General features: G+C 32.2%; 1 protein-coding gene across 1 annotated transcript; it reads right to left on the reverse strand.

The window, feature by feature from the left end:
- Positions 1-12251: 12251 nt before the first annotated feature.
- On the reverse strand, positions 12252-16806 carry LOC131671610 (uncharacterized). The gene is made up of 3 exons (XM_058948169.1): positions 16686-16806; positions 15868-16609; positions 12252-15567 (listed from the first exon to the last, which is right to left on the reverse strand). The coding sequence occupies exons 2-3, from the start codon at positions 16598-16600 to the stop codon at positions 15062-15064; spliced, it is 1239 nt and encodes a 412-aa protein (XP_058804152.1). The 5' UTR covers positions 16601-16609; positions 16686-16806; the 3' UTR covers positions 12252-15061.
- Positions 16807-18177: the final 1371 nt, after the last annotated feature.

Genomic DNA, 18177 nt, shown 5'->3' on the forward strand with positions numbered 1-18177 from the left:
ATATTTGTGAGAATAAACAATAATTTTTTTATTTAAATAAGTAATTAACTACTTTCTTAAACAATTGTGGAAAGCTCAAAAAGTTATCTTTTGATATTTTCTTCTAATTGTCCCTGAGAAGTTTTATTATGTAAAAAGCAGTTTATAAAAGAACAGCTATAGATCTTTTGTTTCGATCTCTATAGACAAAGTTGATGGAAAATTGTTGATAATCTTCGCTTCATGGTCGAACGCCTTATAATTTAAAAAACAACCGAGTCCGTCTCGGTGTTTATTCAAAAACCGGAGAAATAATCCAGGTGCTCAAATTCGCATCTTCCTTCTTCGCGTACGTACAATTAACATTAGCAGCAGGGTATCAATAGAGCGATAGTCGGTCGGCCGCTCTCCTAATCACCGGCTGCTATACGTCTCTGAGGGACTTTCTCGAAAATTCACCTCTACGGCTTTCTCGCTCCTCCCGCGTCTATGCATTTTTTTCTTATGGCCTTTCGCGAATGATGCAGCGGGAAAAGCAGATTGGAGTACCGTATTGTATCATTGACGCGTGATTATGAGTTGCGCATTGAAATTTACTGGGTTCGAAGGTTCATTGCACTCTTATGTGCTAGTGAACATCACTTTTTTTTTTGGCAATTGAAATATGAATTATAGATTGATGAGAACAGCTGACACAAAGTCAATATACACTAAATTTCAAATTGTTTCTTAGCAAGAAAAAGAAGAGCTTCTAATCAAATAAGACTAAAAGATCCTTATAAGCGGTGACATGACACTAAAAAAACATTTAGAGATTAAGGGCATATTCAAATATTATAATTTAATATATTACTTTCGTATGAATGTAACAACTTTCAATGAGAAATTTTCAACACGATATGTTTATGACGACACTTTTATTAAATTAAAAAACATTAACCATTAGCTTGAATGATTTCAACGCTGAATATTAATAATCAGATGAAATGAGATTTTCTTACTAAAGATTACGAACCTATATTTCACGATTATACGAAAAGAAAATAATTTTGCAATTCGCGTTAACACATCCTGGCTATGAGATGATTAATAATACGCAGAAGCATACAAAGAAGCGCCAAGGTGCCGAGAGTTAGGAAAGCAATGACTTTCTTTTGGGAGAAAGAGATACAGCGACGGTAGCATAGCACGTAATTAGTAGCCCGAGAAACACCGCGTAACGTTTCGTAATAATCTGCCGCTTGTACTCAATACACACGCGTACAGCTATATGTTCATATCTGCGTGTACGCATCAGTACACATACCCACGATTCCACTCTCGGATATATATAAATTTACTCGTATGATTGGTCGACGCCCGTGTATGTGCTCGCGCGCCATTTTTCTTTCTTTATCCCATTTTCGCCTGGCAGCCGTTGCTGCTATCTCTACCACTGTCGATTTTCATTGATTAAACTTTTCCCTCAACTTTATATCAACGATTGGTTTTTCTCCGTTTCTACTTTACCCCTGGCTAGGAAAGTTTATTGAAAAGGTAGATATTTGTTCGCCTTGAAAAAAAGAGCGTTGAACAGTGCTTAGTAGTTTATGAGTTGGAGTAACGATAGAACGAAAAAGAAAGCATTTGCTCAATTTGTAGTTTAATTGTTCTTTGACAATCCTACTCATAAAATGAAAATAATATATTGCAATTTATTTCATTTTATTACTGTATCAGCATCTAGTAGAAGTGTCGGAGAATAAGTTAAAATTATTGAACTTCGATAATACTTGATCAAATGAGTACATTTTTACTGATTGTAGGTAGCATGTCGCTGTTTAGAATACATTTCGCACATGAAATCTATATACGATAGCAGTCATTCAACAAAATCCTCTAACATATACTGTATTCTAGCCGTCATAATGAGGCAGCGCTAATCCCTTACGTAAGAAGACAATGAAACTATATAAGCAGACGAGCTGCGACAGACGTATCGACAGCTGTTAGTACGCCAACGTTCGCGCGGGCGTACATGCCGCCCGCAATATATTTCAAAGATATGCGGTGTTCCGAAGGGGGAAGAGCCGCGCAAAGATGCCATCTCACGGAACTTGCTTTTAGCTTTCTCTCTGGAACCAACCCGCGCGAGAGATATTATTTATAGCTGCAGCTCAGCTAAAGTCTCGTTACTTCTTTTTTTTTCCCCTCTTGGTCTTGCACGTGCAATATCGCCGGCTCTTCCTATTTAGAGGGCCAACGAGGTTGTAAATCTTATAGAACGTAGCTGATAGGTGACGATGACGAGGAATAGAGAGCTGATCACTTCTGCTCGGATGAAGTGTTTTACTGCGCTTTTTATCCTTGTTCTTGACACTTGGCTTTTCTCAGCCGACATTCCAAGTGGAAAATTGCGAATGATTTAAGACTAATTAGATGACGGTATCTTGCTTACGGAGCGTGAAAAAATCAGCATAGGTTTCTAACTGAGAAGTTAGGCAAAAAAATCGTGTGTTAGGATGATGATTGACTTTCTTAAATATAATGCAGCATCATTGATCATATCCGCTTGGAGAATAATATAAATAGTATTAAATTCAAGTGGTCGAGATTTATTTTCTACGATTTCATTGCTACAGATAAAAATTAATGAATTTTTCGTTATCCAAAATGTTTAGCCATGTATTTGCACGTGGGAACATACTTATCGAAAGTAAACTAGAATTAAATGTTAGAGAGGTCTAGATATATCAATATGACAAATGCATTACATTTATGAAAGTGAGAATAGTCGCGAAATAATGAAAAAACCAGACATGAAAATTCTAATCTCCGCGCTCGTGTCAAAGAGGCTATATTTGCGCATCACTCATCTCAAATAACGCTATTAGCCCACGAATTCAAACTTTCTTTCGATATACTCAGAATGATAATTTGGCGAACATAGTCGGTCACGCTCTCAAGATTGATCTTTTCTATTAGTTACCCGTCAATTCACTTCTACGATACACTGCCTACCTCACCAATATCACAATTATTTATATGTAGATTGCTACGGCGAGTGAAAAGTCGCAGCACGGATTGAGACGAGTTTCTTTACCGCAGGAAGAAAGTACAGCCAGATAAAGTAGCTGCGCCGTAAAAACAACCAGCAGTCCAGCATGGGCAAATCGATTATTATGACGATCATGGCACGAGTAGCGGCATGCGTTCTGTTATTGCTACTGTGCACATGCTCAACGCATTTTATTTGTACATTCGATAACGTGCTTACTTCCATTCAGTTATTCATTTTTCCTTCTTATATACCCTTTAGTATTTTTGCTTTGTGGTATTTAATCACTTATAATTCGGTTTTAATTAAGAATTTTCGCGACAATAAGAGTCTAGTTTCTTTTACTAGATGAGACTTTTGATTCTTTGATAATTTGGTCTAAGCTAAATTCGAATTGATACAAAAAAGTAGAATAGACAATAATCTTCGTGTTAATTAAGCAGCGAAATTGAATTTATCTACTAGCGAAATTTCTAATGGGTTTAGGTTTATTACTTATTCACGAAAAACGATAATTTGCAATATTTCTTTACAAAGTCACGCAAAATAAATACCTTTACGATTCTTCTTTGATTTTGATCTAACAATATGAATTGCAGATTATTGATATATTGTGTTGACAAAATGTTATATTTCAGCGTGTCATCGTCAATTGAATACAAAGAACAGAATACAGAAACGTAATTGTAATGAAGAATGCTTACTGAGTTGCTGTTTAATTAATAACTGCAATTTGCTCTTTAGTGATATTTTTAGGGTTACAATTTTATTCAATAGTACGATTAATTTTGATGTAACTGTTGTACTTATTTAATTTATAAGAATTTGAGAAAATTATATTATAACAGTTCATATATTTCCCCTCGATGGAGTATTTCTCATGAATGGTTTTAAATAATATTTTGGAAACATAAAATTTTAAAATAAACATAAAAGTATACGACAAACATTTTCAAAGATCTATTCATACATGTTTGAAACGACGCTGGTATTATGGTTTTTATTTACTACTAGCAATAAAACCAACGAAATAATCATATTTGATTCAAATGAGCACTAATGTATCCTATCTTAACTTTTTCGTAAATCTGTTATTTTCAAATTTTCCAATAACAGATTTTGAAAAACGTTAACCTGAAACAGAATAAACAACTTTGACTGATACATACTCAAATAAGTATATATAAAAATATATACTTATTTAATGATGATTCTTACATTTAATACTAAATGTTAATTTATACTTTTAATTTTTTTCATGTACTTATTGTACTTAAAAATTAGTATGTATAACATTTATTAATATTTCTAGGATTTTTTATCATTTTGACATCGACACATTTGATCTTTCTCTTGACCACTTGCGCATGAATTGAATAAATATATACCTAAACATAATTTTTTGTCGATTTTTTAAGAAAAGTTTTTCGATAAAAGCCCGCATTAACGAACATGCATGAGCCAGTCGCTGTTCTCCGCGTTCGGCACATCCGAATTATCAATGAATTGCTCTCGCTAAGTTGTGAGTTATAAAAAGGGACTCCGGCGCTCAAGTAGACGCGCCCTAGCGCGTAGATCGCTCGGAATCCGCGTCACATAACCCCTTTTTTTTTAATGCGATTGCATTTCCGCAAAAGGGCCTAAAGAAGAGTGCACATTTTACCGTTGTTCCCTGTTTTCACAACTTTCCTCCAAAATTGTCGCGTTCGCAGCAGTAAGTCTCACTCGAGAGTCTGAAGTGTAAGCTAACATACATTTCGCGATTTCTCAGCCACTATTCCAACGCCTAGAATACATTTGTAGTTCTTGAGTCAACTCGCGTGCATGCGTGTTTGAGTATTTCATAGCAGTGATTGTGACACACGTTTCCATCTATACTATCAGAGGCAGCATCAGTCTCCTATGGGGTGTAGTGCTGCCAAACACCCGCTGCTACCAGATCGGTAGGTTGGCGATTACGCAGTGAGAGCTGTCCTCGTCTTTGAGTTATCGGAACTGCATGCGCTTTTCATCTCTGGTAGAGCCTTCTCTCGCTCCTCTATCAGTGTTTTTTTCATGCGTCACGGATCAGATAAAAGAGTTCTTGATTCAATATAATCCGATACCAGGTGAATGGCTATTCCCTACCACACTATTATAAAGGCAAGCCGAGCCTACCAAAACCGCACCGCTTCCCCTTTTGTTTCTGTGTATTCCGATTAGTTTAAGGTTCTTTTGTTATGATAAATTTAATATGTATTCGGCTTGTCCCTCCTTACTTTGAGGTTTTTCTAAACAAAATTAATTATTTTTTGGTCATAAAATGAAATGAATCAAATGATGATAAGAGAAATGCTGATGTTGAAAGTAACCAAATATCAATGAAAATTCAAACAAATAATATAAATGTTGGAAATAATTGAATTGGAAGAATAATTAATCAGTATATCAAAGTATTGGCAGCATTGTACGTAAAACCGATTTTAATGATATGTTCTGTCGACATATTAGCTACATAATACAAACGCTAAATATGATATATTTCATCAAATTATCCATGCTACTTTATAAATAATTGAAATAATAGTACTATTAAAGTAATGACATTAAAAAGGATTGACACATACAGTGCCGCTCACGAACTTTTACCCCCCCCCCACGGGCAAAATCAGTCTAACTTCAAAGTTTTATATCTCTGGTAGAAATTAACGTACAGAGACGCGCGTGGGTGCGTTTGAAAGGTCTTTCGGAGAGCTTTCAAATGATATGACTCATGGTTGCCATCGATTGTTTTTTCAAATTTTGCAACAATTATGCAAAATTGAAAATTCTGAAATTTTTTTATTGTTTTTGACACTTAGCCAATTTTGGAAAAAAAATAGTACGAAAATTTGAAGTACACCATTTTTTAGCTATTACCAAGCCCTATCTGAATCACTCATCAAAAATTTATTTTCGTCAAATATGACGCGCGCACGGGCATTTTTTCCTGGAAGTGACAGTTTTTTTCAACATTTTTTATCTCCGTCAAATTGTAACAATCGAAAAAAATTTATAGGAGAAAAAATGTTTGTTGTTTCACGTAGAATACTGCAATAAGTTTTTTTTTGGTTTTTCGAAAAATTTTTTTTTTCGGTTTAAATTATTTTTCAAGGTCGAAAAAAAAAAGATTTTTTTTTTATGTAATTTACGATACTTGTTATGTAGTATTATTGAATGGGTGGAAAAAAATTTTTTTTTGTGGTTTCTCATCTTTTTAGCGTACCGACTGTGAGAAAAAAAATTGAAAAAAACCGAAAAAAAAATTTTTTCGAAAAACCAAAAAAAAAATTATTGCAGTATTCTACGTGAAAAAACAAACATTTTTTCTCCTATAAATTTTTTTCGATTGTTACAATTTGACGGAGATAAAAAATGTTGAAAAAAACTGTCACTTCCAGGAAAAAATGCCCGTGCGCGCGTCATATTTGACGAAAATAAATTTTTGATGAGTGATTCAGATAGGGCTTGGTAATAGCTAAAAAATGGTGTACTTCAAATTTTCGTACGATTTTTTTTCCAAAATTGGCTAATTGTCAAAAATAATAAAAAAATTTCAGAATTTTCAATTTTGCATAATTGTTGCAAAATTTTTAAAAAACAATCGATGGCAACCGTGAGTCATATCATTTGAAAGCTCTCCGAAAGACCTTTCAAACGCACCCACGCGCGTCTCTGTACGTTAATTTCTACCAGAGATATAAAACTTTGAAGTTAGACTGATTTTGCCCGTGGGGGGGTAAAAGTGCATGAGCGGCACTGTATCAACTCGAAAAAATAGAGAAATATAAGTAAAAATAGATTAAATTTTAACTTTTAAACGAATTTTGCCTTTAGGAATACCACTACAAAAAATAGGCCTTGATCAGTAGGGGTGGAAAAAAATATAGTTTTAATAATTTTAATATAACATATAAAATATTCAGTAATATTTAAAATAATCTAGGGCCTTGGCAAGCAAAAAGAATCGAGGGACCCAGCCCCACTAGTCTCATTAGTGTGTGTGGATGTGTGCGCGCTCGTGAATGTGAGAGAGAATCTCATGGTAGTAGACTAATTGGTTTTGAAATAATGAAAGTTTCGTTTATTTGGCAAGTTCCGAGTTTAATTCGATAAATATTTTGCAGGCGTACTTAAGTATATTCAATTTCAGAAGTAGAAGCTTTGCTTTTGCTTCAATACATTATGCCTTCATTTATTTGTCAATTGGTTTGCAGCAAGCTAAAATAGATGTTCTGTACATGAATTTCTTTTTTACAACATACTAAGGCAAAAATTATTTAACAAATATGGTAAAATATACCAAAATAAACATATTTCGAAAAATAGTTGTTGGCAATCTAATTGTCTGCTATTAGGTCATTGTCGTCGAAGCAGGCGAGCGTCAAAGTCACTTGAAAGCCATCGTTCATCTCTGACTGGAAAGGGTGCGATAGACAATATTTTCCGTTTTCATTTATGTGAAAGTGAACTTCTGTAAAGTCAAATCGATACTTGTACGGGAATAAAAAAACAAAATCCTTGTATCCTACTTCAATTCCATTAGCATCCACTTTAATCACAGTAAAACAATTCTTGCAAAAGTAGTTGTCGTGATAGAAAGCACCGTTAACTAATATAAAGCCACCACCAGGCAAGTTATGTACAGTAATTACCGATTCCATAGTTGTATGAATCTCCAATACCAATTCAAGTTTTATATGACCATTCCAGTCGAATTGAGTACAATAGAACAATGAAAAGTCATATTCGTAACAAACAGTAAGCATTTGTAGAGTTTTTGAAGTTGATGGCGTTCGTAATAGTAAACGTTTTTGATAATGATTACGAAAGTCCTTTAATAACTGAACTGAAATGGTGAATCAATAATTTGTTAGAACCATATGTTTCAGTAAAATGAAAAGGATTTTCCAAACAATATTATACGTACGCAGTAGAAAACTTACATTTGTATTCAGTTATCACTCGAACTCTGCTCATCCAAGAATTAGCATTAACTATGAGTAGACCCTTTAATGGAGAATGTACAACATCCACCAAGGTATCATCTAATTTATTACTTTCCCAGGGTGCTAAGCCCGTGATTACGTTTCCATGATCATCCAAAGTTAGTTTACAAAATTGAGAATGTTTGCACGAAGATTGCATATCATAGCGCTCGATAACGTCAAACATGTCGTCAGTGACAGCAACGATTCTACCCAATTTAATATCTACGTCGTTATCAATTTTCGAAACGTAAGTACTGCAGTCAGCAAAATGTATAATCGTAAATTTTATTAAAGAGTTTTGATTACTCCAAACGAGAATAGCTTTATCATCGCCAAATGCTACAAGTCTATCGATATGGCAGATTTCTTCATACCTCATTCTTGATTTCACAGTAATATTACAGACTTGCAAATGATCTGGTGAGTTGACTGGTTTTGTCGTTTCCAAAACGAGAGTACAAAAACGATTTTTTATCTTAGATGCTTGACTGCAAGTACCAAACACCATACCTGGACTGGAAAATGAGTCACGATCTACCAACAATGATGTATTATATTGTAAATATATTTTCTCAAAGTCCATGCTGATCTCGCTTCCTCCAATCACAAACATGCTCATAAAAACAAGCACCACTGAGCGTGATGCGCTTCTTGAAACCAACATTGCTTTATACTGCGTTGGAATTTTTGAAGAATAGAATTCAGATTAATTATAAGTATACTTGTATTTTAGTTTATTTTAATAGAAATAATTCCAAAGACATACTTGTTAGTTTGCAGCAATATGTACACTAACTACTATTTGTCATATGCGCTTATATCTTAGAGAGATAAGCATTTAAGGACGGAAATGATTTGTTAAGCGGTTATTTAATACATCAAAGCACAAATTAATGCTTTGAAATAGAAAACATTGTATCACTATTTTTGGTCTGACAATGTCGACTTAGATAGTTATTCATATTTTTATGGTTTTTTACCATAATGCTCCTTCCCCCCAAAACACATTTTTCTATTTAGAATTAAACTATATACATATAAATATATGTGTGGCTATAATTTTTTTATAACGGTATAATATTTTTGAAAATGACAAGTAACATTTTCTTGAAGCATAATATATATTTGAAATGAAGTTACGTATTACGTATTACGTATCACGTTATATATGATACGTATATAGCTTATTTATAAGGTATATTCATTTGTAAAGGAAATAAAGACAACAACATTCTTTACATGTTAAACATAAAGATGAATAAAGTCATAAAAATATATCTTTTAATTTTTTATGATCATATCGGATGATAAATAAACAGAGTATTGATCAAATTGTTCTACTTTCTTGCGTAGCATACGGTTAGCAATTTGTATGTATCTGACTTTGTAATATCATAATCCAACCTACTACAAGGAATCAAGTTTTTTAACACTGACTGGAATAAACAAAAAGATTTTAAGTTCTAAATATTTTAGCAAAGTCATAATAGCATGTACAATTAATTAAACCAATCGAGTAAGGCAGTAATTGAAAAGTTTGTAATATTTAGATTTGTCGTTAGATATATGCCTAATTTCTGTTGAATTTTTTAATTAGTGATTTAGATATGAAAGATATCACTAAAGAAAAAATCTTTTTGGAGCACAGATGTTTTTCAATTATTTGAATCACGTTTTAACAGTGATTAGTCTGTGCTAGTGAAAAGTTGGAATAGAAACAAATTTTTTGCGTTTTTCTAGAAACCGTTCAAAGTCATTATGGTAAGCTTAATTCTCTTGCTGAAAGTTGATAAAGAACGAATGTTAATATTTCTATGGAAGCTTGTCAAATTTTAAGTCGTTGTCAAACCAATGGAACGATTCGATCTTCCAAATAAAGAAACTTGAAAACTTATAGTACATGATATAAAAAAAAAGTTTAATTATTATTATTATTCTGTTTTGTGCTTAAATTTACTCTGTTTCGTGGATGGTAAAGCTTTGGAAAATCTGCCGTCGTAATACATTTTTCATGAAATAGTAGGAGTTGAGTTGTAAATAGTAAAGTAGTGCGATATTGGAGTAAAGGTATTTGGTTAAAAAAAACTTTTGTTAAAAAGAAAAAAGGAAATTTTTGATTGTGTCAGAAAAAAAGTCAAAGAAATCTTAAAATATAAAAAATATGGCAATAAGTGCTGATTCTATAAAAGTTGTAATCCTGGGACGAAATACTGGATGAAAGAAGGGGTGACTTTTCGGATGACATTTTGGCGGATATAGCAATGGATTTTTTGTCTGAAATTGGATGTAGATTAGCAGATAGAAAGGTAGTGGTGTGATATGAGGGCACAATTCATGAGAGAAGAAGAGTCCAGATAGCTGAATATCATTTGGAAAAGTTCGGGAGATAGATTCTAAATGATGTCAAAGTTCGGATAGTAAAAGCCTATGAACGTTAGGATTTCATTTAAGAAAGTTAGGATTTTATTAATGAAAGCCATGGTGAGATTTTTACAATGCTTGATGTTACCTGTAAAAGAGTACTTAAGCAATAGCCCCGGTGCGTGGTTGCTGGAACTTATATACCCTACCAAAGTGACATTTGATTGGATTATTAAAGTAACCAATCAGAAGCAAGTTGCTCGATAATGGTAATTGGTTATGGTTGACCAATGTTTATTTCGCATGACAAGATTAGTGTATCTAATGAGACCTTATCTACTATCTAAATAATAACAAATTTTGTATTTACATGCTCTATGCCTACGCTATCACTATAGTATGGGGTTGTTAGTTAAAACTAATGAATATTGTAGCCGTTTCAATGATCCAAGAACACAGTAGCCCTTTTCCAGTGGTTATTTTGTGTTACCTGGATAATTCAAATTTCCTAATTGTTACATTTGGTAACATTTGCTTTGGTAACCAAGTGAACAAATTTTACTCAATAATAATCTATTTCAATCAAATCAAACTGTGAGATTTTCAAAATGCAGATACTTCGAATGCTTTTTTATGACTAAGACTGGCATTTATATATTTAAATAAGACTAATTCATCATTTGTAACACTGGCGATTAAGGCATTTGATAAAAGGTTCTACGAATTTTGAACTCCAATAAATATCCAGTCCATTATGCTGCCTTAAATACGTAAACGAAAACCAACTTCCGCGTAAAAATATTAAAAATGAAGTATTAAAATTTAAATAAAAATGGTATTATTAATAGTTTTATCATGCAAATCGAGCGAAATTCTTTCGAAATTGGCTTATTTACAATGATTGAGCGTTGTGATCGAATTCAGATTCAAAGCACTGCATGGATTATTATAACAAGAGAAAAAGAAAAAAAATGCATAACTTACTTTATTTAAAGCTTAGTTAGTTAATTTAAAAGTATTGATAATAATCTATTGTGCTTTTTTTCAATACATTATCAGGGATAACATTATAAATTGAGGATTCTAGTAATATTATAGTATATCATATTGAATATTATACAAAATAAATGCAATAATATAGCGTAAGTGCAGAAGTATAATGTCAAGAGTCGTCTCTGATGATAGAGATACCAAAGATTATTTGGAATTATTGGATTGGTATAATATACAAACTCTAGTAATTATATATGGAAATTAAATGAATGAATATCGATGACTATTTTTCATAAATCGTATATATACCAAAAATAACATCGTAATTCTGGTGATTCAGAATCCATGTTAAGCTATTGGATTAATAATAGGAGAAGTGACATCCTTTAGTTAACAATGAATTTCAGGGAAGAGGTATGAAGAGCAAAAAATGTATTAAGAGGCAGAGTATTTCTTTTACAGACCAGTGATGATTCATGGTCGATATTAAGATATGCAAAGACCGTGAATTTATAAAAAAACAACCTAAAAACTAGATCCAGTACTGCTTAGCACTATTATATGAAGAATATGGTGTTTTTTAATTATTAGGATGGTATAAGCATGTATTAGGGATATGCATAAAAAACTTAGTAAAAGAAATATCTATCTCTTGTTCGTAATTTTAACTGCTGAAAAATTGCATTTTAACAACATTTCGTGTAAAACATACGCAACTGTATCCGATTATGTGAATATTTACTTGCTGGCCTGCATCTGGATTTGAAACGGCTGCTCAGTGTTGAAAGTAAATATAATATAATTATAATATATAATAGCGGTAATATGAATGATAAAAATAACTAATATTTAGATATTAAAATTTATTTTTCATTTTTTACAATAATTTCTTTTTACTTTAAATAATATGTTTACGCGTTGAAGGTTAATAGGTAAGTTAATAGGTAAGTTGGTTAATAGGCAAGGAACTAGATGTTATAAAACATACATTTTTTGAACAATAAATTGATTATACATAATTGTTTACTTGAGGAGGATGGACAGAAAACACAACTAACTAATGTTGGTTGTTATTTCGAAGATTTGTTTTTGATGTTCTTTTTCTGTATTTTCAAAGTCCTGATTATCCAAGCAAGCGATAACTAAATCCGCTAATTTATTGTTTTGTAGTAATAAAATTTCATAAACAAAGGAAAAACAGTAATAACCGTACTCATCCATGTGGAAATGAATTTGTGAAAAATCTATAACATCGTACAAATCGATTGGTAGTTTGGCAAATTTTACTAAATTTCCTTTTTCATTGATTTTTATGGCTACCAAGTTGTTTGTTTAAGTTATGGAAAATGCAACGTTATTTTCTTCAATACTTTCTTGAACAAGTAATAGAAATTCACCATTAGGTAGATTATAAAGATTAGCTGATCTTGTCGGATATTGGAATTTTAAAAAAGTTTCGAATTGTAATCGTCCATTATGATTATATTGAGAACAATTAAAACGAAGTGAATTAATTTGGTAGCAAATACTTAATTTTTGATAGGTACTTGATATTGCCACTGTTGAAGAAAATGACTCATAATTGAAATACTTTTTCAGTATTGTAACTGAAACAGTTTAAAAATAAGACTTAGTATTTTTGGAAAAACACTGTTATTTTGGTATAAATTATTATGCATATGTGTGTAAAGTGTTATTATATAACTGATTGCAAATAATAGTGGATAATTTTCTGTAGCTATCTAACGATATGGAATATAAACTATATAGAATAACAATTTTCAAAAATAATAAATGTTGAACTATAAACAAATTTCCTCATATGTAAAAATAGCAGCGGTCAACTATGAAAATGTTTAAATTCTATTACAGATATTTTACCATTTTGATTCACTTCCTTGATTTGAACAGTTTTTTGCAACATTGTTGCCGCATCGACTATAAAATATCCTTTAAATGGTGACTGTATTGCTGCAAGTATGTGAGGATTTTCATTACACAACCATTTGTTCAATCCTGTAACAATATTTCCGCCATCGTCCAAAATCATCTTGCTGAATGCGAAATTGCCGATGCTACATGATTTTTTTCAAGATGCAGTTTGTCATTGACAACAACTATAGCTTCGCAGTTAGAAAAATGTAATATACTATATCTAATAAAATCATATTTTCCTCTATACGTGAGAATTGCTTTATCATTGCCAAAGTCATGTACTTCAAGAATTGGTCCAATAAATTCGCCATTTGTATAATTAGCATTGATTCTAAAGTCACATATTTTTATGTGATTTTTGGAGTTTACAGATTGTTTTGATTGAATAGCAAATGTACACAATTTTCCCCAACTTCTTGGTCGAGGGTCGCAATTACCAAATATGAAGCTTGCACTACCAGGTTTATAATAGTTTTCAATCAATCGTGTTTTGTACCTAAGCTCTATGAATTTATTTATTCTTATTGATGCGTTCAATTCATAGGTAAGAACATTAATGATCAATATTAAAAAAGTTATATGTCCTTTTTGAATCACTGTCATTTTTAGACTGCACTACTGTTCAAAAATTGAAAAGTTATTGTTAAAAATCTAAAAAAACGTATTTAAGAATAAATTTCATAACTTACGTTTAGTATTCTGTGCAGGACTGGTGTTTTCAAGTACTACATTCAAATTGAACTAGTCGTACCATTTCAGTATATTTGGCTACTAGTACTTATTAGCCAATCACGGAAAAAAAACTAACGTTTATAAGTCAAGATTAAACTATTTCCTATGCGAACTATGCTTTATATGTAGAAGAAGTCTTTTAGTTATCATGAATTCAATATTTTGTAATCAATGATAAAACTTACAAGGAGTAATATGTTTTAAACTTTTTATGACGGCTTGATAAAAAATGTTAGGGAGAGTAAAATCGCAGTAATCGATTATTTTCCACTTCATGTTATTTATTTTTTCAATTTTTCCAATTAACCAAATATTTATTCTAATCCTTTTTAACTATGGAAACTTCTATGCTATGTTGGATTTCGATCGGCCTTATCGCTTTAACGGTAATTTTATAGCTATAGATACCATTTTTTTGCAACATCTATCGTAATTAAGTAGGTTGAAAGAATCAATTATAAAATTGTTCACTTTTAATTGTAGTATCATATTTAATTAAATTGAAGAAAACTTCAATACTTTAATGTTCATCGAGCGAAATCATTGATTAACTAAAAGTTAAAAAAAATTAATGTCTTGTATAAAGTGGTAAAATGAACATAGATTATCCAATTATTCAATTGAAATTTTCTACTTTTTTTATTGATAAAAATTTTCAAACTTATATCATTAGAACTTCCAATTAGGAACAGCAGTCAGTCGTCAGAAATTATTATTGTAACATGCATTTACGTTGAATATTCTGATTTTCTTTTTTATTGAAATACTATATTTTATATAAACGTACAATTTTAGTTATTATTGTTTTATTAGATACATCATACTGCAGACAGAAGCTAAAAGTGTAGAAAAAATGATAATAAATTGTATTATCTATCCAATGCAAAATTTGTAATTACATAGCGGTAAAACATGTATAAATTTAAAGTACTAAATATAATATATATAATAATGTAAAAATTTATTCGAAAATTCATACCATAAAAAGCCATCAGATGAATATAAGTAAGTTAATTTAAGAATTTGTTAAATTTTCTTCTTCAAAACAAGTGATCGTAATATCCATTGAACCTCCTTTTTCGATTTTGACGAACATGTGCGATAAACAATATTCGTTATTTTCATTTACGAAGAAATGAACATCCTTCAAATCAATCGGACCGTCAAATCGAAACTTTGAAACCACCATAGATCCGACTTTAACTCCTTTAGAGTCTATTTTAGTAATGACGAAACTATTTTTACTTTTCTGAACACAACTAAATGGACTACCACTTAAGCAACTCTCAGTTAGCAACATGAAACCGCCATCTGGTAAGTTGTGAATTTCCGCTGTCTGAATGTTACTGCTGAAGTCCAAAGTATTTTCAAATTGTAGATTTCCATTCAAATTAAATTGTGAACAATTGAATATATGCGACTTCGACTGGTAACAAATACTTAGTTTCTCGTATGTCTGAGAGATAGCTATGGTAGGGATAACATTTTTTTCCGAGTTGGAGTATTTTCTCAAGACTTGGACTGAAATAATTTATAAGTTTATATAATTAAGTACGTTAAATTAAATCAGTGTCCTTATTTTAATTGAATCTTAATTAAATAATGTTGGTAGATAAATAGTAAATTACACCATGATTCTCTGTATAATTTTAATCTACGATTCATAAAATGGAAAAAATCATACGTAAAGACATGTAAATAGACCATAATGTCAAAAAGATAAAAAATTCGTACTAATAAGTAAATATTACTCATTTCTAAAGTACTATTTATAAAGAAATTACGTAAGCAAAACACTGATATTAAACATAATTGACTCACTCGTCTTATCAGCCGTCATAACTCGGACATCGCCGTTAGATAAACTGCCATCTATAGCCAAACGAACTTTCGTCGGCGAATACACAGCAGCGAGGATGGTATTCACTTTAACACTTATCCATTCGTCCATATCGGTAACGATGTTGCCCTCACTATTAATGATCAGCCTGCAGTACGTTCCATTATTACAAGATGATATACCGTAGTTAGGCTCGACTACATCGAACATGTCATCAGCGGCAGCCATGATTGAACCAAACTTGATGTTCACATTGTCGTTTATTTTTGCGACGATAGCGCGACAATCGGAAAAATGTATGATTCCATAACGATCGAAATTGTTCGGTTCCTTCCATGCAACAACAGCTTTGTTTTTTCCGAATGCGATGATGTTGTAGATTTTTCCGATGACTTCGTCTGGTCTATTAACTTGGAATGTAACATCACAGACGCGGAAATGGTCGGGCGAATCTATGGGCTTCTTTGTTTCCATGACGAAAGTACACGAGCGTTTTTTGGCCACTAAAACAGTTTCATCGCAAGTACCGAAAACCATGCCTGGGCTTGTGAACGAATAACGATCTCTGAGTAACAGCGTAGCATGTGACGGGAAGAGAGTTCTTGTCGTAGTTTTCATTCCAACGACCCCATCGAGACTCATGGCAATAAGCGCGAAAAGTGCAAGCACCGTCATTTTTTCTTTTTGAGAATTCATAATTTTTCGGTATGACATTCGATTAATCTGTGAAAAATGATGAAAAAATAAGTATTGATGAAAGTAGAACAGAATAAATTAAGTTAATCTTGAATTAACTTACGTCGTATTTAATGTTGTAATGCAAAACGATGCGTCTTATTGCTACACATACTTCGTACTAAACTTGCGTCTCTTCTTTCCTCTTTTATTCTCAGATAAAACTCATCAAGAAGCTACGCGTGTGTGAAGAAAATTCCGAGGTCTGGAAACTTTGATATGATAGAGGTCACGACTGTAACATTTCTATTATCAATACTGGATGTTGACGCTGCATCCGACATTTGGTAATCATGTTATCTCCTTTCACTTTCTGTGATCACTTTATATTATCGATATTTGTACGAATACAATGTTATTAAAAATAATATTTTCGGAAAACTTGACCACCTGGAAAATCTTATTTTTTAATTCGAATGCTGATTTTTATAGTTTGATATTATATAATCAATATTAATCTTCGTTTTTGCAATGCCGTCTTTCCGTATATATTTTGAACAATTTTGCAAATAGATAGTTACCTTTGTAGTTGAATAGATGCATTGTAAATATAAATAAAAAAATATTAGCTTATAAAGTGCGTGTAGATCACTTTTTTAGCTTACAGCTTTTCACTGAAAACTTGAAAAAAGTAGGTGAAAATATAAGCTGAGTTCGTTATTGCAGTAGAACTTTTTCATTACGTAAATGTAATTATTAATTCAAGAGAATTGATAGTTCAAATTACTTATAAACTGAAATTTTCGATGTCTAAAATTTTATGTAGCTATAAGTAATCATTAGAAGTTTGGGAAGAACGTTGGCAAACTTTCTTTGACGGAGAGTGAATGAAGTTAAAGCACATTGAAGACGAATCATTAGTTTAATTTTTCATTAAGTTCTCAAATTTTTCAGAATACCGTCTCGACGATATCATTTATACTCGTGTTAACTACTTTATAAGCACACTTCGATATTAAAAATATTTAGGTTTTCAAGGAGAATTTACCCCCTTATTAGATAATACGTTGAATCCCGATGTCATTATGTAGGAATTGATTGGTACAACTACTTTGATTTTAGTCACAAAAAATATGTTGATTCCATTTTTCAAGCAAAACTTTTCAGTGCAGTCGAATGGTCTAGTGGACGCTTATCGTTCTGGCCAGCTGTCAAATAGCAGAGAGTTGCACGGCGGCCGTGAACAGCTCAATCCGCCGACAGGCAAAACGATGCAGCCGAGATAGCTCTGATGGTGCGCGCATGCTTTCACCTCAGCGCCATAAATCGAGCAAACACAAAACGGCAACGCCCCGCTTTTTATAACGAGGCATCGTTTTGCGGGCTTTGCGATCACTCTTTTAGCCATTCGACTCCTTATTTTCGTGTTGCTTTGTTCCTACAGCTGCGGTTTTTCCAGCAAGAAAGAGCGTTTATCTACGACTGTATTTGCACATACGTGTAGGTCTTGTGCTATGTTTTGAACGTTGCGGTATCCGATTTACTCTTAATCACATATCCTTTACAAGGTCTTCCACAGCGGCGATTTTGGTTTCTCTGATGGGAAATATGGGTAC

This window comes from Phymastichus coffea, unplaced genomic scaffold, assembly GCF_024137745.1.
Source record: "Phymastichus coffea isolate CEN01 unplaced genomic scaffold, Cenicafe_Pcof_1.1 PCOF00130, whole genome shotgun sequence".
Classification (NCBI taxonomy): Eukaryota; Metazoa; Arthropoda; class Insecta; order Hymenoptera; family Eulophidae; genus Phymastichus; species Phymastichus coffea.